Source organism: Barbatula barbatula (assembly GCF_947034865.1).
Source record: "Barbatula barbatula genome assembly, chromosome: 25".
Taxonomy (NCBI): domain Eukaryota; kingdom Metazoa; phylum Chordata; class Actinopteri; order Cypriniformes; family Nemacheilidae; genus Barbatula; species Barbatula barbatula.
In genome coordinates, this window is record NC_136788.1 from 10,663,380 (window position 1) to 10,687,780 (window position 24,401).

A 24,401-nucleotide genomic window follows, 5' to 3' on the forward strand; every position below is an offset into this window, starting at 1 on the left:
CTGTCAGAGATTAAACGCAACCCATGAAAAATCATCAACTATGATAAATGATGTATAAATAAATGTCCTTTTAAGAATCAAGTTAAAATATTGCAATGAATTCTTTCAGATGTTACCCACGTTCTCCGGAGCCGTTCTCTCTTAGAGTTCATTGTTGGGACAGGTGGGCTCAGTCTAACATACTAACAGACCACGTGACCACAATGCCTTTCCATTGGTGTCCCGACACGCTTCGTCTATTGTTAGGCCTTCAAATGCATTTCAGTGAAATTCTAAAACCCGACATTCTGTTCAACCCGCTCATAGCTGGCCTTGTTTTGTCACACCATGAAACCCAATACATACACTGTGCCATATAAAAAACGGAGAAATAGTATGGATGTACATTTTCTTTACTGTGAAAGCTTGTATGATGATACAGTAATTATACAAATGTTGGACTTGACAATGAAATATTGAAACTGTAAGAAACAGATACAGAAAGAGTATATTGATGCACTGTAAAGAAAATTCGGTAAGACATAAAAAGTACCTTTATTTTTGTTTAAGCAAATGTGTTGTGTTCATAGCATGACTTGTTACTGAATGCAAAGCGTATAACATTAATCTGGTCAAGCACAAAGCAACAAGATCAAACATCTTAACCGTACGATATTACAATGTATATAATTATAGGAATAGTTCACCCAAATGTTTTTAAATTCTGTCATCATTTACTCACCCACTTGTCATTTTGAACCTGTATGACTTTCTTTATTCTGCAAAACACAAAGAAGATATTTTGAAAAAATGTTGGTAGAAGAAAACCGATGTTCCCCATTGACTTCTATTCTATGGACACAAAACCAATGCCAGTCAATAGGGACCAACGGTTTCCTTTTCAAAATATTTGATCTTTTGTTCCACAAAAGAAGGAAACACGTACAGATTTGAAATGCCAAGAGGTTTAGTAAATGATGACAGATTTTTCATATTGGGGTGAACTGTCCCTTTAAAAGAATGAATATAGATTTTTAATGCACATCAATGAAAAGTAAAGTAGATATAAAGACACTTTATAATCGTAATATTATCTACGTCATAACATTTTTCAATTCACGACTTAGATAAAGCCTAAAGTTACTGGTAGCTAGTTTTATTGAAAGGCTGCCTTAAAGATGCAATAAATGAAACGTTTTACATGATTCAAATGTCCAAATGACAATGTCATATATATGAATATTCTTCTTACCCTATTTCAGTCATTTATTTCAGGTGAGTTTATTCTTCCCTACTTAAACACTACATTTATAAAGCAGAATTCAGTGGTTCTCAGCTGGTATGGTCACAACGCTAAATGCAGAAAATAACAAGCAACTAAACAAATAATCATGCATATCAAGAATATTAACCGAATTAGGCCCATCGATGTTTGTTCTATGTGTTTGGCTGGTAAATCCCACTTCTACATTTGTTTATGCATTCATAAAATTGAAACCTCTTGTAATAATTATGCATTAAAATGTTGAGCTAATTCATCATTATTACATGTCAGATTTAGCAATTTTGATCACCACTTGATGTCCAATGTAATATCAGGTTGCTGAAGCAAAACCAGTTGAGAATCATGTGCATTTTATAGATGTGTCTTCATACGTGTCTTTATTTTCTTGTTCCTACAGAAACAATGCAAAGGAGAAACTGATGTTAATAATTTTAAGATAAACGAATAGTCACATTTCTACATAGCTGCTGTGCATGAGCTGCGTTACGTGTATAACTCAGTGTGCATTTTCAACACTCCCTCAAATACACAAAAGCAAATTGTTCAGCATGTTCCACCTGCTCGCAGTTAGTGTATAGCAGTGACCCAGATAAACTCACATGGTCAGAGGTCTCAAGCTGTGTCGCAAGTGTGAGAAATACCTAGTTCATTGTCATCTATGTAACTGACAAGGACAAATTTAACTGGTGACAAACGGAGGCTGTAGAGATGTACCGTATTCTATAGCCGCGTCTTGTTAAATAGTAACAAACCATCTATATTAGAGTCCAGGTATGTGCAACACTCAGGTGTTAATGCCGTTGATGTGAAATCATCAATCCCATAATGCTTTCTAAATCTGAATCTTAAAACGCTTTACTGTGTGATATCATGCTAAGCCAGTGATACGCTCGAAGGAACAGCTGCGACAGGGAATGCGATGTGTCAAGGGCCCCTGATGCACAATGCCACACGGTTGGTGAAGGGTGAAACGAACACGTCGAAATTATGCCCGACACGCTGACGGGCAGCGAAGCACCGACGCAGGAGAACAAGGTCGTGTCTTTAAATATACAGTAACATGATATTTCAACAAGATCAACAAGAGCACAAGCCAGTTAGGGTTATGAGTTTAAAGACGAAAAGAGTTTGCTGTCACCACGCCGCAAGTCAAAACACTTCCCACTTCTGCACCTTGTTTAGGAAGCAAGAAGATGAAGATTTTATTGTGTGTAAAATGCTGTTATATAGAAAATGGAAATAATGTGTTGGAAACTTTGGATAAATGCTTATGGAACTTTTTGAAATGGCCTACTTTTTTAAATACTGCAAATGCGGTGAGAAAAAAAAACAAGGGACACTCCACCCAAAAATCTTCTGTCACCATTTACTTACCCTCAAGTTGTTCTAAATCTTTATACATTTCTTTGTTTTGCTGAACACAAAGGAAAATATTTGGAAGAATGTAAGTAGCCAAACAGATCTCATGCCCCATTTCCTACCATAGTAGGGCAAATAAATGTATACAGATTTAGAACAACTCGAGGGTGTTTTCATTTTTGGGTGAACTGTCCCTTTAAGCCTAAAGTGAAAAACTTCATCGGCAGAGGTTTTTTCTTTTTAGCTGATATTTTTAATTTAAGCAAAAAAGTTTTCAATCTTTTTGAAATTTCTAAATAATTTTTTTGTTAAAATAATAACATTTAAACATTTTTGCTAAAGATAAAAACAATCGTCTTAAAAGATCTGGCTATGGGGTGAGAAGTTTTTTGTATTTATTTCACTATAGATTTAAGTTTATTTTTCTCACCGCATTAAGAGACTTTTTTTGTTTTAAAAGACAGAATCCACATATGTTACTCACCATTAGTGACAAATTTACTCTTGGCTGCAAACACCTGCAACAAAAATTGTGCAAAACTAATTTTCATTTAATACTACAGAGAATACAATAGCACGACTGATTATGCAATTTTATTTTATGCAGATTACGCTGATGGATCAAGTGCCACAACAAATCACCAACATCACTGTCAACCATCCAATGAGCAAGTACAGAACCTTCAAAATAAAAAGTCCTCTCACACCTGAAAGCAAACTAAGCAGTTTCTCATATTGATAATAAAACACAAACACAGTGACACAAACAAATATCAGGCACCACTTACTCACTGTGATACCTCAAGATACAGGAGATTATGTCAATGCTTTTTCTGGGTCAGTCAAAGAAAACATTACGTACATAAAAACAAATCTGTTGTACTGTACAATGTATACAGTTTCAGATAGGCTTACCTTGACAGGAGTGGAACTCTTTGGTTCCCACAGGCCACGTGTTTTGGTGACTTCAGGTGGCTTCTGGTCCTGCCAAAGACAAATATATCGGAAGAATCCTTAATAAGAATGGCATATAATTGGCGATCTGTGTTTTTTTTTGTATTCAAATATGTACTTTTATTTGAGAGAGATGGTGGACAGATAATGGACAGAAGAGCGGATTAAGTGAATTTGAACTAAAAATAGCTATATTACTATAGTGTATTATATACTATAGTATATTACTAGTACTATAGTGTGACCATGGCACCTATTTGGTTACTACGGTTTTACTACAGTACAAATACTACAGGTAAACTATAGTCATGTGGTAAAACCATGGGTTTTGCAGGGAATGGTACATGATTAAAAATCTATGGTAGTACTTTTTTGTACATTTACCAGTCAGAAGTAATGTTATGAATAATGATCTCGCATACACTATCTTAGATGGCCTAATGCAATTCACTACAGACACACTGGAGGGCTCCCTGTACCACACACAATATAAGAGCAAGGACCTGTGTTAAACCACCCTTAACCGCCCCTTAGAGAGATCTGCATTATCGCAATGTAGATACATTAAAAGTAACCTTTTTAAAAGTAACCAGAGCCTATAAAGACATTAAAACTTATTATCATACAAAAGTATTCACCTTATCTGATCTCATATCGCACCTGTTCTTCTGAAACCTTGTATGTCAATAGTTGGTGATTTTTTTTTGCCATAAATCATTATTATTAGTCACTCTTAACGTTTATCACTGGGCTTTGCAAATATCCAACCAATAAAAATATTACTATACTACAGTGTTTTGACAGTTCCTAAAAACAGCGTATTTGGACATCCGAGGTTTCGAAGATTCTATCAATACAGGTGAACTCTCCACTGTTGCATTATAGTGATCAGTGTCTGCTTCATACACAGATAATGAGCTCTGCGTGTCTATCATTTATATCCTTATGTGTGTATGTGTGTTACGGTAAGATTGGCTATGATCTTTAAGGCTGGTAAGAGAAGCTTAAAATAAACATAAGGCCATGAGGAAAATATAGCCGAGGAGTGAGAGGGAGAGACAGAGGAAGCAAAATTTCAAACGTTGTTTTTATGTCACAGTTGAAATCTAAATATATAGTAGGTAAATATATGCTCTTTATGGCATTCATATAGTTTTGCATTGTCAAATTTTCCTTTGTGTCCAACAGGTGCCTGTATACTAAATTTGTATGAGCGCACCCTGTTATGAAATGCAAAGGAAATGAAGCCTTGATTTATAGATTTCTAGTGTTAGACGGACAGACAGATATTCAACATACATATTTTTAAACACAAACACCGATAACCAAACCAGAACTCACCGTTTTCACTGGTTCAAGTTTTTTTGGTGTTTCAGGTTCTGGTGTTGGCATCGGTTCAACAGGTTTCTCCTCCGGTGTTTTTGTCTTCCTGCTGTTAATGCGACCTGACACACCTGTGTTCACACCTGCTGTTTCCTGAATGAGCAGTAAGACTTCATACTTTTGTTCTTAACATTCATACAAAACCTTTCAGTAAATTGCACAAGGAATCTGAACCTTGGGGACCGGCGGGGGACTTGTGGGGCCGGCGGAGGGACTAACAACATTCCCCTTCTCCCACATACTCTTGATGTTACGCACCCCTTCAGCCACAGGCACATCCACTGGAGATTTAGGTGACTTGGGCACATCTTTGGTCTAGTAAGGAACAGATCATGAGTCACATGTTGGGGGAGTTTTAACAGATCCACATTCAGTGGTCAGTATTTCTCACCTGAAGAGCAGAATTGTACTGTTCCAACCTGTTCCCGATCTTGCAAACTAACGGGGTGTGTGAGATCTTTACTGGACTAGTGTGGGTATAAAAAAGCAGCATGTCAGATACAGTCATACTGTCATCCACTGAGTAAACCTATTTTTGTAATGGCGGCTTACCTTTTTAGAGCAGATCTGTTTAAAAATTCGGCTTTTTCTCCAATCTGTTTCAAAGAAATAATTCAATTAAAACAATAATGCAAATAAAACAAATATAGTATCCATTTTAGTATCCCAAAATCCATTTTTTGGTAAAGTAAAATGACACGTTTTTCATGTTAATTAACATACAACTTTGTATGCAGTTTATTCTGTAATCTGTAAAACCTTTTTTGCCGCATTTGAAAAGTATGTGAAGATTCTGCAATAGTTTTTACAGCGTATGATATTAACAGTTCAGTAAATAAGTCTGAGATCCACTCACCTTAGCGGATGCTCCTTTAGGAGCAATGAACGGGGGTTTGCTCACTTCTTTCGACTCCTCCTTTTGCTTTTTCTTCTCTGCCGCTTCCGCTCGTCTCCGCTCGATCTCTTCTTTCATTTTCCTTCTTTCTTCCTGATTATTGTAATGGCAATAAGGACATAAGAAGGTGATGTACGTTCCTGTAGCTCAGACAGTAGAGCGTTGCGCTATTGACCCCTAAGTCATGGGTTTGGAATAGATGCACTGACTATACAGTAAACAAATAAATAAATAAATGTGATCACAACACAAACAATTAGTTGAAAACGTTTGTTTTTATATTTTTACATTATTTATACTTTGCCAGTGTAGTAAACCACATACTCTTTGTAAACATGCAATTATGCAAAAACACATGTAGCAACATGTGAACTCTCTACCTCTTCCTTGGCTTTCTTTTCCACCAGCTGTTGTTTCTTTTGCTTCTCTTCCTCCTCCAGGATCTTCTTCCTCTCTTCCCTCTTCTTCTTCAGCTCCTCTAGTTCTGCTTCAGCCGTTTGCTGCTTCTGCTTCATCTTCTCCAGCGTCTCGTTGTCCGTCTCATTCCTCCTGCGCTTCAGCTCCTGCAGCTTACGTTCCGCCTCGAGCTTGGCGATGGGATCTTGCTTCTCTGAGTCAGGAGAGCGCAAACCTCCCAGGCTAAAAGATGAAAAACAAATCGTCTTCTATTAATTATGACTCTCCTATTCGCTAATGTATATTAGCAAATGTAATGAATCTCACTGCACCTCAGGATCTTTTGGGATTTCTTGGCTTTTGAAGCATTTTCTTCTGCATCCAGTGGTTTTGTAGATACTTTCTGTTAGAATGGACAAAAGAAAATAAATATTTTTTTATTTATCTTATTTTTATATTCTCAGGTTGTGTTGTAATTTTATAACGAACATCTCAAGTAGAGATTCAAACCAGACCATTAACTTACTTTATCACGTAAAAATGAAGGTTTCGGCTTTTCCTCCACAACCTAAAAGATGACAAAACAGGTCACCTTAACTTTTGTTGCATAAGGGCTTTTTTTAACATAGAAACCGTGGTGACAATGTGGTGAGCAGCTACAGTAACATGTTTTACAATCACAGTGACAAACACCACTGAAGAATAAACCACACCACATGCAGATAACTCAACATTTCATTTCAGAACCGCACACATAAAACAAAGACACTGAATATGTGATGTGCCTATATCCAAGATGCTGGTTTGACAAAAGTGTGGGCCGTGCAAACATTTGTGCTTTCCACACATGAGCTCAGGTTAAGAGGTGAATACCTCTGGCTTCTTTGGTTTGGCTTTTTCTTCAGGTTTGGACTTTGCTTCTTCAGCTTGTATCTTCCATCTTGTCTTGTCTTCAACCTCTTTCTTTGGAGTTACAGGTTTCTCCTCAACTTTCTTCTTCGTGATTGATGGTTTCTCCTCAACCTCCCTCTTAACTTGTGGTTTTTCTACTTCTTTCTTTGGGATTTGGACTTTTACCTCAACCTCTTTCTTCGTTTGTGGTTTCTCATCTTCTTTCTTTGGGATTTGGAGTTTCACCTCTACCTCTCTCTGCATTTGTGGTTTCGCATCTTCTTTATTTGGGATTTGAACTTTGACTTCAACCTCCCTCTTCACTTGTGGTTGCTCTTCTTCTTTATTTGGAATTTGGATTTTCACCTCAATTGATTTTTTGGGTGTTTCCTCAACAGGTTCATGGTTCTTTTCAAGTTCTTTTGCAGGTTCCTCAGCCTCCTTCTTCCCCGGAGATTCGTCCTGAATTTTAACCATTACTTCTACAATTCTTTCTTCGGGTTTCTGTGCAGGTTCCTCTTTCTTCACTCCAATTTCTTGTTCCTCCATCTGTGGTGTAGCTGGCTCCACTTTGATTACCGCTTCTACCATTTTGTCTACATTTTTGTCTTTTGAAAGATCTTGCCTGTCTTTCCTTAAAAATGAACCATCATCTTTCATCTCTATATCTGCACTTTCTAATTCTGTATTTTCTGTGTTTTTCTCTCTATTTACACTGACAGATTCTTCCTATAAAGTAATAAGAAATCATTTCAAGTCATTTGAAACAAATAAATCAATTCTAAAGCATTCACTGGCAAACAATCTGTTAAAACCCCAGACAGTTTTTATAACATCATACCTCATTTGGTACAGCTTGTTCTTTGGATCTTTTCTCTCTGGATTCCTAAAATATGAGGGGGAAAAAATCTATAAGCAATATTATATAAACTAAACTATCAAGTACAAATCTTATGAACCTTTATCATAAAATGTAATAACAGCAAAATATTTTAACATATTGAGTTTGGGGAAACTACCTGTACTTCTTGATTAGATATATTTGGTCTTTCCGCCTCTGGTTTATCTATCTTCTCAGGAGTTTCTTTGGACTCTTCAGTCGGCTTTGTCGTCTCCCCATCCTCTTCTTTGGTTTCTTCTACATTTTCCTTCTCCTTGCTTTCTTTCCAGGAGTTGGTTTCTGTTGAAGGGACCTCATTATGGGACACTTCTTCAGCATCTTCTTTTCTTCTTGGTTTTTCTTCTGTGTTTGTGGTATTTTCGTCTGTGATGGTGGGATCAAACTCCTTCTGTCTCTCCAAAGCTTCCTTCATCCTTTTCTGCCTCCGTTCCTCTCTCCTGGCAATCCTCTCCAGAAGAGCCTGCTCATCATCCTCAGACAGTGCAGAACCAGCAATCAATGTTGACGTCTCCATACTGAACACAAAATCATCTGGTGTTAATTCAACTTTATTTTTAAGTTTTGGATTTTATATTTTTATTGATTAGGACATGTTTAGAATTCTCTCTTTCAGCGAAAAGTTTGGACACAACAACTACATATTTTATTATTACCAATGATGAAGAAATAACAGAAAAATAATCAATAACAAGCAACATAAACTGAAAGATAAGTATTACAATACGTAATGACGAAAAAATGGTTAAAGAACCAAATTCAACATATAAAAAAAATGATCCATGTTTGTAATAAAATTATATAAAAATATTTGCATATTCATTTCAATTATTTATTTATACGTGTTATGTTTTTTAAATTAAAAATATAATATAAACAAATCTATGGTTTTTGCATGTAAGTAAAGCAGATTTGTATCTTATTTTAGATTATATTGTTAGATATTAAGTCTGTGATGAATCTACTGTACCTGTTGGTTTCTGCTGTTGTGCTATTCGATTCCTCATTTTCTTTGTTTCGTAGGCGTTCTTGACGGGCTTGTCTGCGGCGCTCTCGGGACACCTCCTCATCATCATCTTGAGCATTCATTCTGTACAGACAGTGAGATATGGTCCCTTGAGTAAAGCATCTCATTCTTCAGTGTGGAGAGAGACATACTGTCAGTTATATGAATGACTCTTGGCTCAATGCAGTTTGGGAAATAAACTTCATGAACTTGAGGAGTCAAACATGGGCTGGAAAATGAGTATTATATGACAAAAAGCATTGTTATAAACGTTACAAAAACTTTTCAAGCTCTGGTTTGCTTCATTATCACTCTATTACCAAACAATTCTTACCAATACATGCATTTTTGTTGCTTGTTTAGGAGATGCGTGCAATTACTATGCGGTTTTACATCTGGCGACCTAAATATAATCATAGACGTGGATAAATGGAGTTGGCTCTTTTGACACGGTCCCTAGGGGCCATTGTCATATTATACAGTAGCAGCAGAATGACATGCGGTGGACTCTTTGGAATAATATAGAGGAAATGTTGCATCACTTAGACAATATACCCATGTAGTTTATTTTTATATTTATTAGTTTAATTATGTATTTATTTCATGTTGATTACGCACTTATTTGTTTCAATATACAGAGGAGAATTCCAGACAGAGGGTCCAAAACCCTCAAATAAATCAGAGACACATGTGAGGAGAAAAAGCGAGACAGAGGAGACATTAAGACTGAAGAGAAGGTTTTGTTAGCATCTTTGCGTCATGGTAAATTAGCAAGACTGTAAACTCAAACAGATGCCAAATCCAGTGTTTTCCCCACAACTGCTTTCTTGTCTTGGATGTTGCATAGTGATGCTGGACTCGTGCTCTCTCTCTTTCAACTGAAGTTGATTGAGTCTGGCCTGTCTTTAGTTTGCCATGGCGTGTTGGTGTTTATAAGGCAATGAGAGCACTTTGCCGATTGATGAAGAATGGGTTTAATTTTTTTCCCTTTCTTCTTCACTTCCTTTTCAATGATTCACAGATGTTGGAGATGGTAGAAAGACACTCGTAACAGGCACCACAAGTCTGTTTCTCCTTCCCAGGACGACGGCGGAAATCAGAAACAATCCGGTTCACTTTGGGAGTTCCGAAATGAAAAAGGTCATCCAAAACGACAGTCAGATGAAGTGTCTGTGATGTTCTTGGAAGAAAGCATCTTTTTGTAAGAAGTATTGCTGAATGAATACAATAGCTTTCTGAATTTGTGTTGTAAGATTGAGAAATGAGGGAGAAAGCTGAGACTCTTGACAGAAACTGAAACATTATGGCTGAATATTTAGCTTTGGAATAAAAACAGCAGTCAAAACATTCCTTAACCTGCTGCAGAGAGACAGGCCAGATGAGGTAAGGGCTGGCCAGAGCTGCAATATCTGTCAATACTCTCGATTCACATGAAGTTGACAAGTGTAATGGCCCGTTTACACCAAGGATGGTAACTGTACCTTAAAAGATGACATTTTTTAAATCATAAAAAGCTATATTGTTTGGATCACTTAAGAAAGATTGTTTCTAGAATATAAATGATAAAACATTGACCAATCAAAATTTATAGTGCGTGCTTCAGATTCCCATTTTATAGTTAGTGTAAACCAAAAGTTGAGATCCCTTTGATAAAAAATAGGAGAGAAAATAAGTTTTTCCCCACTAAGTGTTTGAAATAAAAATGTTGTGGATGGACTTGATTTCATGAGGTCTTTAAACCTTTGAATCAGTTTACTATTCATATCTATATTATATAACTTTTGTCATTTTATAATTTCTTTTTAATTTATACTGTATGCTATTTAGGTTTGATAACTATAAATTATTTTTATTTGAGTTATGATATTAGTTTACTTTGTTGAATCTTCAGTTCATATTATTTTGACTCAACCTTATTCCGTGTATTGCTAAGGCATCATTTCAAATTTTTTCTTTTTACTTAATATTTTGAAATATACATGTATTTCATTTTAATGAACATAAATCTTTTAGTTTTAGCAAACTAATATCTTTGGTGTGTGGTTTGGGTGGCAGTACATATACAGTATGATGCATGTATGATTATTTGTACTTATTAGAGACGCACAATACTAAATTTCGCCACCGATACCGACAGACGATTATTCAGAGTGTTATCTGCCGATACCGATTCTAAAGATTAATTATTATTTCTTAACTTTCTGAATGTTATTAATTTATATAATGACTATTAATATTGAACATCAAACTGGTGATGCTTCTTAACCTTTCTATATACAGAATCCTCTTTTGATTGACAGAATATATCGGCCCTGATTATCGGCGGTTTATAAACTATCGGACGATAGCCTGGAAAAATCTATATATCTCTGCTTATTACAAAGCTTTTAAGAATAAATTATTTTGATTGGTTAACTGCTGCATTCTGTGCTCTCAAATATTTCAAAATAGTACAATTAAACCAGGCAACAGAATCATAACGTTAGCGTTCAGAAATGTGCTGAAACTGTTGAATGAGCGTTTAGTAAAAATGTTGGCGCATCGGGTGAGCTGTTTAATCATGTGATTTATGAGCGACACCAAAGCCACTTCCTTGCTGTTTGAACTGGAAACCACTACAAAAGATTTATTTTTCATCAATAAATTTCATAGAGAATATTTATTTTCCAGATATGATTCCAATAAAGTTTGTTTTCTGAACTACAAAGCCATGAATGTGCTTGAAATGCCTTTCCTGAGACTCATCCATCACAATAAAGTTTCGCTCTTGGTTTTTCCAACACATATGCACCAAACAATTCCTGAAATACGGCACTGTGCAGCAGAAGAGAAATGCATCCTTTAACATGCAAAGAGGGGGGAGAAAAATGCATTCTTTTTACTGATGAAAAACTGCTGTTAAAGTAAATTTGAAAGATATTTGTATTAAAGCCTTGAAAGTTTTGTAACCCTCAATACACGTTATAAACTCATAGTCGTATGCTTTCATACATTGTATACCCCTTTTGAGTATAGTTGTAAAGGATCCATCATCTTCAATCGTTCACATGTACTGAACTGTCCTTATATGGATTGCTGGATGGTTGATGTTATAGAAGCTTGGAGAAAGTGCAGTTCTCAGTCTATGAGTAGTTCCAAGTCATCCTGTACTATAAACAATATGAACAAACCTGCCAAAATCACGGTGAGCGTGACTGTCGCTAATACATGCGTTTTTATGAATATCAAGATAAAATGTTAATAAAATTGCTACGGGCACAAACAACATGTTCAAATTTATTTAAAAGTAAAAAATATAAAGTTAGCTGTCAGATGCCATTTAATGCAATTTCCAAAATAATGGCCAGTTTCCACAGACTTTATAATAACATGAATACAAAAACAAATCTTACTTAATTTTGTTTTAAATCTATAAACAGAATTACTGCATCTATTTATATCTAGTATCGTCTTTTTGATTTTACAATGCAAATAAAACTCTTGCCACAATGTTTGTCCAGTTTGAGGTTTCATGAAAATCACCTGTTAAAAAATCAGACTCCAAGAAAAACCATTCCTTGTCCAAAAGTTACATCTTCTCTTCTCACACTTACAAATATATCCCACCTTTGTCTGTCTAAAATCAGATATTATCTGAATTTGCTCTACCGATCCGTCAACTGTAACAACGCACCGTAAGCAGGGCAAGACGTTTACTAGCAGATCAACCTTTATAAGGAATAAAAGGAGAACAGACGTGTAGTTGTTTGGACCATGCAGACGCAGAACCTTTTGACTTGGCCAGCACATTAGAGACAGCACTTAAAACAGTATTTAATCATTTTGATGACAAAGATCACATTTCATTACATCACTTATGAAACTCAGGATATGTACCATAACCAGATATTACACAGTAATCTAAGATTAAACTTAGTCCACATTTCATTGTGAGACATACTTCTCTGCCTCCCTCTGCATCTCTTCACGCTTTTGTCTCCGCAACTCTCTGCGATGCTCAAAGTCCTCGTCCATGATGGTTCACAGGAAGCTCTGTGGGTTCAGGCAGAAAGAGATGGACACAGTGCAGTGTTTGTTAAGTATAGGCCAAAGGTGACATCCAGGGGTCATATTTGCACCATATTTGTTTTAAATGCAATACATGAAAATAAGTACATATATTGACTACAATTTTAGAAGTTATTAAAATTTTGATCCTCCCGTTTTTGATCCTCCTTGATTCTATACGTTTTGTGCATTTATTGTGTGTAATTTTTACCACGTCTCCTTAAAATTATTTTCAACAAAGCAACACACAACATTTTTAATGCCTACGTAATAAAATATTTGAATAATAGGCAAATCATTTTCTAAAGTTAGACACTTTTGGCACTAGAGAAAGAACTTCAAAAAAACATTCACAAACAAGGTACTGTATGTACTCATCTACTGTAAAACCATGATTGTTTACAAGATGTATTCAGAAAAATCATTAGACCTTATAGTACTACCATCTTGTCATCTTCTACTGTAAAGGGATAGGATATTGGACCAACCCTTGAATGGACAATATAGAGCTGGAATGTGAAATAATGTCCATCTTTGTGATGATGCCTGTCAGGCTTTCGCAGTGAAGGTCAACGGGACAAATGCTTACAGGTGTTAAGCAGCCAGGTGTCCGCTAAGCAAACATTTTCATAAGGCTTCACTTATGTGTGGCCATCCTTGCGAAGTATAGTTTTAGGAATAGTGTACACTATCATGTTTAACCAATCCAGTGGAATTAAAAAGCATCCTCCAAAAGCAGACCAAGTTTCCTCTATCCTCTCTCTTCTAGCTCGTACTTGAAAGAAAAGATGCTTTTGGGTACGATGGGCATGTTATGCATTCCCCTATCACTGCAAGCCTTCCTACCACAAGGTAGATTCAAGTCCACAAATCATTTCCACATGACAAAGAGAAAGAACATATTTTAATTTACACATCTGTGACTGATTTTACTTTACGGGCATTTTGCCCTCTGCATGATTCTCATTTTTCATTCTAAAATCTTAAGAGAAATACCAGAGTTTGAATGCACCAGATTTCAGTCCAAACAGATGAAAGTCTATGTAATGAATCTCACAAGAATTTGACAGTGAAGACTGACAGATGATGTTCAAATCTGTAAACAAGATTATTCTCCTACGTCTCAAGCGTGTGTGAGAACGTCTAGGGCTGTAACAGCCACCCATGAACAGTCAGGTTTAAACCATTTAGCAGAACCGTCTTTTGAGTTTGCTGTAAAGCTTCATTATGAACGGACAGAACATGAATATGGAGCCAGCTTACACACATCTTCCTCTATTCTACAAGATGGAAGATTTCATCTACAGTGGTTTCAGCAGTGCTATTTCTTTACATTTATATTTCAGTTAAATTCAGAGTTTAAAAGCCAAGTTCTTATATTTTCTATGTTGTTTTAAAGGTTAATGAGTAATTGTGTTAAATATTCGGATCTCAATGTTGGCCAAAATAGTCGCGATTATGATTTGTGTCATAATCGAGCATCCCTATGTTATGTTCTTCCAAAAACGTTTTTAATGTGTAATGAGCGTTAGTGCTGGCAATTACACCAAAGCCGTTAAATCACATTAAGCTTTCTGTGCTTTTAGCATTGGAAGCAGCTGCAGTGAATCAACTCCTCACAAACTTCCTTCTGGGGAAGTCACGCCGATCTTCACATGCTAAACATCACGGGGATCCCCACCACAGACACACTCAACCGATGGCAATGGTCCTAAAAACATGACCAGATAAATACACAAAGGCTTTCGTGCCGTGACGCGTAACAGGAGGGAATTTTGCTCAGTCCTCTGGCCTCGCATAACCAAACATGGTTAAAGATGCTCGTCTCGTGAAACTGGGGCCTTGGTTTACAGCTCAGACACTGCGATCTCTAAATAAATACAGTATAACATTTACAGCACGTAACATTCACAATTTTACTGCATTTATATTGCGCGTCATCAGAGGAGTCAACCTGAGGCCAAGTCAAGAAATTATGAAAAAAGAATATTATTATTTTAAAGTGGTTTAATTATAAAATGCATTGAGAGGGTTACCTCTATCTAATTTAAAACCTTAAGATAATGAAACTTTTTAGTTGTAATATATGGTCAAACGTGCACTTGGTGGTTGCCAGGGTGTTGCTATGCAATTGCTAATGTGTTCTTATTTGTTGTTCTGTATAAATAAATCCAACACCAAGACTCTATGATATAGACTAGTGTGAAGTACAGTATTTTTGAAAGGCAACTTTGTACTAAGCCACACACTCGTTCCCTCAACAAAAAGTCAAAAGGATTCTTCCACAGGTTTTTAAATTATCTTAAAAAATCCTTTCGCCCATAGACTGTTGGCTAAACGTCTGATGCATAAGGCAAACACTTCAGCACGTTCTTTAGCGGTCCGCCTGGAAACAACACAAAGCCGACTTATAAGCCGACTCAGAAATAAGCCGGTTGCTATAAGAATTGATCACGATCGACTTAACTTATAATAATTTTGTCATTGTTCACTTTTTATACTCTAGGTACAGTATATATGGCCAAAGAAAAAATTAAGAGACAATTCTAAAATCAGTTTTTCTGATTTTATGTTCGTGTTCAGTGAACGACTAGCAACATTTCTCCCAAATTTCAAATAAAAATATTGTTTTAATTTGCATTTATATGCAGAAAATGAAATTTGGAGAAACAGGTCAAAATAAAAGAAAAGATACTGTGTTATTAATATTCTCAAATATTGCTTATAAATTTAAGATTAAATTTAACCTTCTTTACTGTCTCAAAGGCAAAAAACAACATCACTCATGTTGGAACAAAGCTTCAGATCCAAAGAATACCATGCAAACCCCTATATCAATCATGACAAGTAAATTTCATGCTGTGTCAAGTCATGTGTCTCATTTCTGCACACACCAGCTGTAAGCATTAAAAACTGCAGGAAATGGAGATTACTTAATGCTCCCATGAGGAATGAAATACAAACCGACCTCATGTGACACCAAATCATAGTGTCTTTATCATCTCTCTATGGCTTTCCCAAATTTTCTTTTCCCAAATAAAGTCATGTATTTCCTGGTGAATTAAGTGTAGCTGCACCTGTGGCACTTGTAAAAGAGAAATGTCTGTTTGTGATCTTTGGCTTGCTATGCCAGGTGCCACAACCTAACCCATTAGAAACAGGAAAACAATTAATAGAAATCATATGGTAAGAATTCTGTAATCATAGAACGATTTACATTTTAGGAAGCAATAGACCATTTGTGTCCCCTTTAAGAACGTTCAAACCAAACATGTGCATCTATGTTTAGCATCTTAAATGTTAGGTAATAATTTGGTAACATGGGAAGGAAAGGACATATCAATACATACGGCCCATTTAAACATGTTTGTACACTTGTCACAACACAATGCCAACATCTGCATCTGATAACAGCTAATTCATAACCTCGCAGTGAAAGCTCCAGCCATCAGATAGTGGACAGGCATGCACGTCTGGATTCCCAAGTCTGAGTTATCACTTTACTATACAGTTCATTCAAATATTTGACAATTTTGGCTATAATTAAACCTCAAAGAAACATATCCCAGCATGCATGAGGAAACACTTTATTTAAATGCCTTCCTGCAGAGCGCAGAGTAAATAAGAATGCTTTTATGCTTCCCAAATACAGTATGACCATAAACAATCATTTCTGACATACTTATGAAAAGCTTTGGTTTGTTATGGTTTTAAGCAATTTTATTCATTCCATTACTTTATTTAGTTGAATAACCCAATGAGGCAATAATGATACCACTTTTAGCTATGTAATTGGTTTACAGATCGCACTTGAAAATACGAGGGAAGCAGGTTACTTCTGGGCGAGGAGACTGATCCAAGGATATTGTCTCATGACTTGTGACTTATACCATGTAAGGAAAAGACCTGACTTGGCACAAGCCTGATAACGCCCCAAAGCTTTCCACAGCGGGACGTCTGGATAGCATATGATAAACAGTTTTGCGATGGAACGCATTTAAGGACCGAACTGCAAAACGCAATCCAGGATATGTGTCTTAATCACAGGACATCTGCAAACTTCATGCATATTTGATGAACCGACCCAAAGAAGGTTTTGGTTTCATATCACGCTGACCTCACGACTCGGGTATTCAAAATATGCCTATTGTCCATCCTCTTTTGGTTGAGTGGTACACTGGAGATCCAATATTTCCAAGTCCATCCAAAGAAAAAGATTGCTACATAATTTAAAGCAGTGCTATGAAATTTGTGTCTTCAAATGACCTGTTGTTTAACATCTGGCAGCGTTGAACTGTGTATCAAATAAGTTGGCTTAGGGAACGTGTCTTTTTGTGTATTTAACTATGCAAATGGTGCTTAAGGTCCGAATCCAGATTCAAACATGTGAAATAGAATAAAATCTGTATATTTAGATTTATATTGTCTCGTAATTTACCCCATCTTCGAAGAAAAAACTTAATAGAATTAAATTGTACCAAGTACATACTTTATCACAATAAAGATCTTGAATCTATTTTACTATTAAAATATGAATAGGATTGTATTTGATTTGTGTTAGTGGGCAGGTTTGACTATTCAAACTGGCTTGAATGTAAAAAAGCAACAAAACTTTTTGCAGACCAAAACCACATTATTTGACTATCACCATGTCCTTCTAGCATCCATCATAAGATGATGCCTTTGAGCAAAATGCTGAACCACCATCCCTCCCACTCTGATTTTACCAAAGTCTGGGCACCAAGGGCCAACAACATTGCCAAACTTGATCCCATCCCACTCCGGAAGCCTAGGGCAGTATTCCTAACATCCTGCATAAAGTCTGTGCCAAAGCCCTGTTATCACTGTGGACCGAATTGCCTCCAGATTCTGTATGGCCGAACAAAGCACACACACACACACACAACTGGTGCTGCTGTTGTGCATTCCACAGACTCCATTCATCTTAAAAACCTAAAACTGAGGCATTCCTTAATGATTTTCAACATTATGCTTCGTGTTTCAGCATAGAGAAAAACCTCACGTCTGGGAACTGCTTTAAGTTACATTTATTGTGGGGAGACATTGTTTAATAATCCATATTCAGGTGCATTAACTGCCAGGTTGGCATATGGCAGTTTTATCCTACAACAGAAATGGATACATAGAAAAAAACCATACAAAAATGAGGAAATGTTCAAATACATTATAAATTATTTAAAGCAAACTGTGGTTCAGGTGTACAGAATGCATCTGGTCGAGCACACAGAAAACTAATACGAAAAGGATGCAAAGGCTGGATGAGCTCGTCCTTATAGCAACACTCCTACACTGGGTTATCATCTACATTAGTTCATTTCTGTGAGACTTTCCCGTTAAAATGAAACAACTGTAAAGCAAATGAAGTCTACAGAGGTTGAGTGCCAAAGAGAAAAAAACATTTCTGCAAGATGCAATTAGTTTGTTCTCCACAAGAGTTTTGCAACATGGTTGCAACGCCACAAATGCGTTTAATTGCTAGAAAACGACGTTGCTAGCTGTTAGCACGTTTTTGTATAAAGCCTGCGTAAAATGAGCTTTTGTCAAATATCAAACAATTTCTGTTAGCTAAAAATCACAATTCATTTTGGAATGCCGAAAATAATAACCTACCTGTGGTGAAGACGGTTTTATCCTCCAATGTAAGTTAGCCTTCACGTTTGATCGTCCTGTTGAAAGGACAAACTGAAGAAATGTTATTAGTCCTGACTGCACATTTTATAAAAAGTACAGGATTCAGACCCCGCCTCCGCTGAGCTCCATCACTTCAACGCCTGGGAAACGAGTCTTTTCCTCATTCAATAGATCAATGTCACTACACTCGTGTCTAATGTCACTCCTGTTGCAACTCGTTCATGTCCCAATTCGTTATAAATGGGCATAAAACTGTTTAAATAACTGTACGACAGAACATGCAAATAAGTAAAATGATAAGTGTTTCAACCACGTTGATTCAGTCCTAATAATTATGTTTTACTTTGACGAAACCCGTTAATTCAAATGTTAGGCTAACACATGGCTATGCCTGACAACATCAGAGAATGTATTGCCCGATGTTAACTTCTGGTCCGTGATGGGTTGTATTATAACGATTTATTTTATACTTAATTCGCATTAATATTTTATCTTATATTCATTGTAAATTACATTACTATAACTACTCAACAGTTATTGATACTTTCCGGAGGTAAACCGGAAGTCTAGTTTGGCAGACGTTAGTCCACAAAGTTTAACGTTTGTTTACGTTGTTGCTGCTGAAACCGTTAAGTTATCATCTATATATTATCAATAGAAGTTAAATATGTCTTAAATGTAGTTTGTTTTCTTTTTGAAAACTGGAAATGTGAGCGTAGAGAAGAGTAAACGAGAGTTGCAACAACAATTATTAGCAATACAGGTACCTATCCAGAATTTGAAAGTGTATTAAAATTGAGATTAATTATTTAAATGACATTTTTATTGTTACCCTTGTAAAAGAATTATACATTTTTCTGTTATCAAATTAATTTTGGTGCCTTGTGGCCTTACTTATTCGTTTTCATACTTCATGAAGTTTGACATAAACAGGAAGCAATGAATGGTCACACCCTTTAAAGCTAAACATGAGAGTTCATTTAGTGAAGGTGACAGCTGCTCTTACAGTATGTCTCCCTATGCCAAAATCCTAACCATAACCATTTTAGGAGGAAGTATAAAACTAAATCTGATTGGCAGTAAAGTTGATGCTACCTTGTGTCCAGTCGTGCATAACCTGCTCTTAAATTGAATCCTTGGAAAAGCTTCCTCAGTCAAATTCCAATTGTGTTTTTGCACAGTTTCAAAACCATGTTTGAAACACTACCCATAATAAATGTATTATTGAAGAATTACTGTCATATGGAGGCCTTAATAAAAAGCTGTCTTGTCAAGTCTTAAAAACAATAATTGAGTTTATTTACCTTATTGAAGCATGGATGTGTGCTTTGTGGATGTGAACAAATTCTGGACACACTTGTAAAGTACAACAGGATTTCCAGAGAAAACATTATTGAACTTATCACCTCCCTTTGTTTTATTGCCAGTTGAGAACATACCACGATAACTCAACTTACTTGTATTATAGGTATTATGGGCTTACAATGAATAGCGTACATTAGAATGCAGTGGCAGTTTGACAAGGAAAACACTTTTTATGATCTGAAGATAATCTTGTCAATGAGAGCAGCTCAAACGACAGTATTTTTTGTTTTGTTTGAGGTTTTTCACTTTTTTATATTTATAGACACAACACTATCCAGCAGCGCTTCCTAATACCTGTGTTTACGAAGACTCTCATAATGCAGTTAATGCCAAATAGTCAACGGCGTCAAGAGTCTTGATTACAACGATAAACATTATTATACTTTTTCAGCCATACTCTTCTCTAAAAAGTAGTTTGATCTGTGCCATCTTCTCTGAATAAAACATTGATAAATCATTTAGCTCTGCCTTTTATGCTTAACTTGAACAAGAAAAAAGCAGCCTAAAATATGAAATAAGTGTCATAAAAAACATGTAAATGTACCGTTTTTACACAATATTATACACTAATTTGATGTTTTAACAAAAGTTATAAGTAAATTGTTTGTATTGCTTTAATTAAGAAAGTGATTTTTCAGAATCAGAAGGTTCTATCTGCCTATGACCTGTACCAAAAAAACAGCGTATTTCCATTTGTTGATATTGTACATTTGGAATACATTTAGGTTCTCTGTCTTTTTCATGAAATAGATTTGTTCCTCATATCATTTTAAAACTTTAAAGCTCAATATCTCAAAAAAACTCAGACCGCAGATACCTGAACCTCTAAGAACATGAATTCTAAGGCGACGAAGTGCTACATTCCATTAAACAACCAAAACCAGTTTTCAGTGTTATAAGTACTTTCTGCAAAAACCCTATTAAGATTCTGCCCTCAACGTTTGTCCCACAGGAGGATTGTTTCCAGAAAGTTATGCAATGGAGCACCTCCTCCTGGTTACCTTGTTCTCTTGGTATTTCACAAAATAAACATTACATGCCTTTTGCATTCCAATGCTACTTTCCTGAAAGACTAGATCACAACACATATGTGTATTTATATGTTATCTTTATTAATATTAGTAATACATTATTCCATTTGAAACACAATGTAACAGTAACTAAGAAAATATATTTGAACAACGTTTTAGTGAAGGGCTGTGCTAAACTCAGCAGATGTGTTATGCTAGGTAGTGAGAAACAACATAACCGCATAAAATGAGCTACAATGTTCCACAATTACAGCATTGTTACACATTGACAGATTACACTTGAATTCATCAGGATCATTATTACAAAATAGGCAAACATATACAACTTCCTCAATTGTACTACAGCTCAGTGATAAACACACATAAAACACACTACATAAACAAATTGCAGATATTGCAATGTACATTTTAGACAACAATGGGGCAATGGTTACTTGGCTGAACTGACAAAGTTAATTTGTTGTTCTCGTTGCATTTTGTATTGTTTATGTTGGTTGACAGCGTAACAGTAACAATGATATACCTTCGGATTAAGGTACTAAAACTTGGTTAAGACATTTACTTAGATTAAACAAAGTGTCCCCTTCCTATAGCCTATTTATGTTTTTATACTGTCGGACCATTTAACAAACATACTTTATACAAAGCGTGTTAACAATGTACAGTATATTAAGCCAGTTTAAATGAACCAAATAAATTAAACATTATACATTTAAATACTTTAAATCTTAATGAACATAAGCTTGACTTGAGAGTAATAAAATGTTTAAATATAGTTGGTGTCAAATCTTTGTTATGAAAGAGTCAGGCAGTGGAGGAGTGTCTAAGTCTATATCCAAGTAATTCTAGACAATCCGAGACACATGCATCTGTGGATCTGCAGGGTCAAGTTCTCAATCAGACTTCCACTGTACATTTCTCAAAATGTCTTCTGTGTTTTACAGAAAACAAAAAGTCATAGAGGTTTGGAATATATCATAACAAATGTCTCAAAACACGTGTTCTATGTTGATGTAGTTACTGTGGTTTGCTTTTGTATATGGCAGAATAACAGATTCTGTCTTTTGCCCTTAGAGGAAGGCACCACTGGTTTTCTGTGGTTTCAAATCCATTACAAAACAGGTTCAAAAGCAGGAGCTAACAAAAACAACAGCGTATTCCTTTAAATGTACACTTAAAATACAGTTATATCACTGTTTGTATCGCATTGGTCTGTTTCCCTCATATATTTGTATTCTGCATTTTCGATCAATAACCAGTGCTTGACTTATATAACGCAGTATGAAACCATTACTTACAGTGCATGAGCTGACCTTGGACATATTTTATATGCTTTATATACCTCTCAACATGATACAAAAATCACTTTCCGTTTCAATAATTTCACAGCTTCAACAAGTAACATGTTCCCTAGGAATGTCCCTACTTCTTTCCCCCATTCACCTTCCCTTGATCCTCTACCTTTTTTATAGCTGCCTGAATTTTGGCCTGGTCACCAAGGAGCTTACAGGGTTTCACGGGTCGAAGCTCCTCATCCAGTTCCAGTAAGATTGGTACTCCAGTTGGCAAGGTTACACTGACAATGTCTGTTTCCGATATACCTAATGAAAAAGAGATGAAAAAAGATATATATATATATATATTAAAGATACATATGCTTATATTTATATACACTGCTCAAAAAAGATAAGGGAACACTTAATCCAAGTCAGTTAACCTTCAGGAATATCAATCAACCCAGTAAGGAAGCGTAAATGATTGTGATACTCTTTTATTCAATGCATTTACACAAAATGCTCCTTAAACAGGGTATATTGACGGCAATAACATGTTTTACCTTCCAAGTGTTTAAGCAGGGCCCTGCAGCTGTTGCCATGCCCTGATATGAGCACAGTTCTGCCACTCTTGATCACTGGTACAATGACGTCATTCCAGTAAGGGAGAAGTCTGTCCAACACCTCCTTCAGACTTTCTGATTTGGGTAGTTCTTCTTTAGGAACATCACACGTACTGTATCTTCGATCGTTATAAATTTCGGCATAATAGGGATGCGACTCATCAATAGGGGGTGGAGTGATGTCATAGCTGCGCCTCCACTTTTTAACCTGTTCTTCACCATGGTTCAATGCCATCTCGGCCCGATTGAGACCGATGAGGGCACCGTAATGCCTTTCGTTCAACCTCCAGCATTTGGTGACTGGGACCCATTCTTGTCCCATGGCCTCCAGCACCAACCAGGCCGTCTGAATAGAACGACTCAGCATGGAGGTGAATACCTGGTCAAACTGGTACCCGTTTTCTTTTAAGAGCCTGCCACATTCTTGGGCTTCCACCACCCCGTTCTCGCTCAACTTCTGGTCAACCCAGCTGCAGAAACGGTTCTCCTTGTTCCAGGCCCCTTCCCCATGCCTGAGCAGGAAGAGTTTGTATTTGGACATGCAGAAGATGCTGTGTGGAGGCCTGACATCAAGACGCAAATACAACATTAGATATTAACCTAACTGCAGAACAGAAATGGTAAGGGGTCAACATCTAAATGTCAACGATGAAGGAACTTATCCAGCAGACTGACCAAAACATATTTGCATAATATAGTGAGATAGAGTTCAGCTTTTACAGGAAATGAAGAAGAATTGAAATAACGCGGTGAGCTTCGACCAAATTTAAGCGATGCGTAACGTTAGTTAATGACAGAACCAGAATTAATGTAAATAAACAATGCAACACTGACGAGAACTAGCTCGCTAAGATTGGTCACGTATTAAAAGCGTTAAAAATATATCGTGATCTCTATAAAATAGTCATAATTCTAACTAATGGTCAAGGAACATGTTTGCATTGAAATACATTCATATAGAGCTTACCTTTAAATGCGAAAGCGCTCACGCGAGTGTAGAAGCAGCCGCAACACGACATAAGGAACTATAAACAGCCGCATGACCAACCCCCGGAGCTGTAGAAGGGATAAAGCGATGGCCGGAAGTGGTGCAAAATCTCGATATATAATTACAAGCAATTACATTAGATAACGTCTACACCTACACCGACCCTAAACCTAACCTTGCAATAATAAAAAAATATTTATCGACTGTTTTCAGCGTGACAAAAAGTATGCGGTATTGAAGTGCGCATGCCCAGTGGAGGACGCCATGTACCTTCTAGTCATAACCCAAACCCGGTTGATTGGCATTTTTTTCATCCAATCAGATTAAATACTTTTTATACGTTTCTGTTATATTAACACTTGTTGGCGAATTGGA

General features: G+C 36.3%; 2 protein-coding genes across 4 annotated transcripts; both read right to left on the bottom strand.

Moving 5' to 3' along the window:
• Positions 1 to 375: 375 nt before the first annotated feature.
• On the bottom strand, positions 376 to 18,849 carry cald1b (caldesmon 1b). 2 transcript variants are annotated; one of them, XM_079449624.1, is made up of 17 exons: positions 18,725 to 18,849; positions 12,987 to 13,078; positions 9,011 to 9,130; positions 8,162 to 8,558; positions 7,984 to 8,028; positions 7,125 to 7,871; positions 6,778 to 6,819; positions 6,584 to 6,654; positions 6,236 to 6,494; positions 5,817 to 5,948; positions 5,513 to 5,556; positions 5,352 to 5,427; positions 5,135 to 5,275; positions 4,919 to 5,053; positions 3,539 to 3,607; positions 3,108 to 3,141; positions 376 to 1,655 (listed from the first exon to the last, which is right to left on the bottom strand). In XM_079449624.1, the coding sequence occupies exons 2-17, from the start codon at positions 13,058 to 13,060 to the stop codon at positions 1,642 to 1,644; spliced, it is 2,400 nt and encodes a 799-aa protein (XP_079305750.1). In that variant the 5' UTR covers positions 13,061 to 13,078; positions 18,725 to 18,849; the 3' UTR covers positions 376 to 1,641. The 2 variants fall into 2 exon arrangements, with proteins under 2 accessions (XP_079305750.1, XP_079305751.1); XM_079449625.1 differs by lacking the exon at positions 7,125 to 7,871 and having other exon boundaries at positions 18,725 to 18,840.
• A 2,360-nt stretch (positions 18,850 to 21,209) lies between these two features.
• bpgm (2,3-bisphosphoglycerate mutase) lies at positions 21,210 to 24,322 on the bottom strand. 2 transcript variants are annotated; one of them, XM_079450675.1, is made up of 3 exons: positions 24,006 to 24,322; positions 22,979 to 23,601; positions 21,210 to 22,742 (listed from the first exon to the last, which is right to left on the bottom strand). In XM_079450675.1, exons 2-3 carry the CDS (start codon positions 23,577 to 23,579, stop codon positions 22,564 to 22,566), a joined length of 780 nt encoding a protein of 259 aa, XP_079306801.1. In that variant the 5' UTR covers positions 23,580 to 23,601; positions 24,006 to 24,322; the 3' UTR covers positions 21,210 to 22,563. The 2 variants fall into 2 exon arrangements, with proteins under 2 accessions (XP_079306801.1, XP_079306802.1); XM_079450676.1 differs by having other exon boundaries at positions 22,979 to 23,642; positions 24,006 to 24,083.
• Between the last annotated feature and the right edge of the window lie 79 nt (positions 24,323 to 24,401).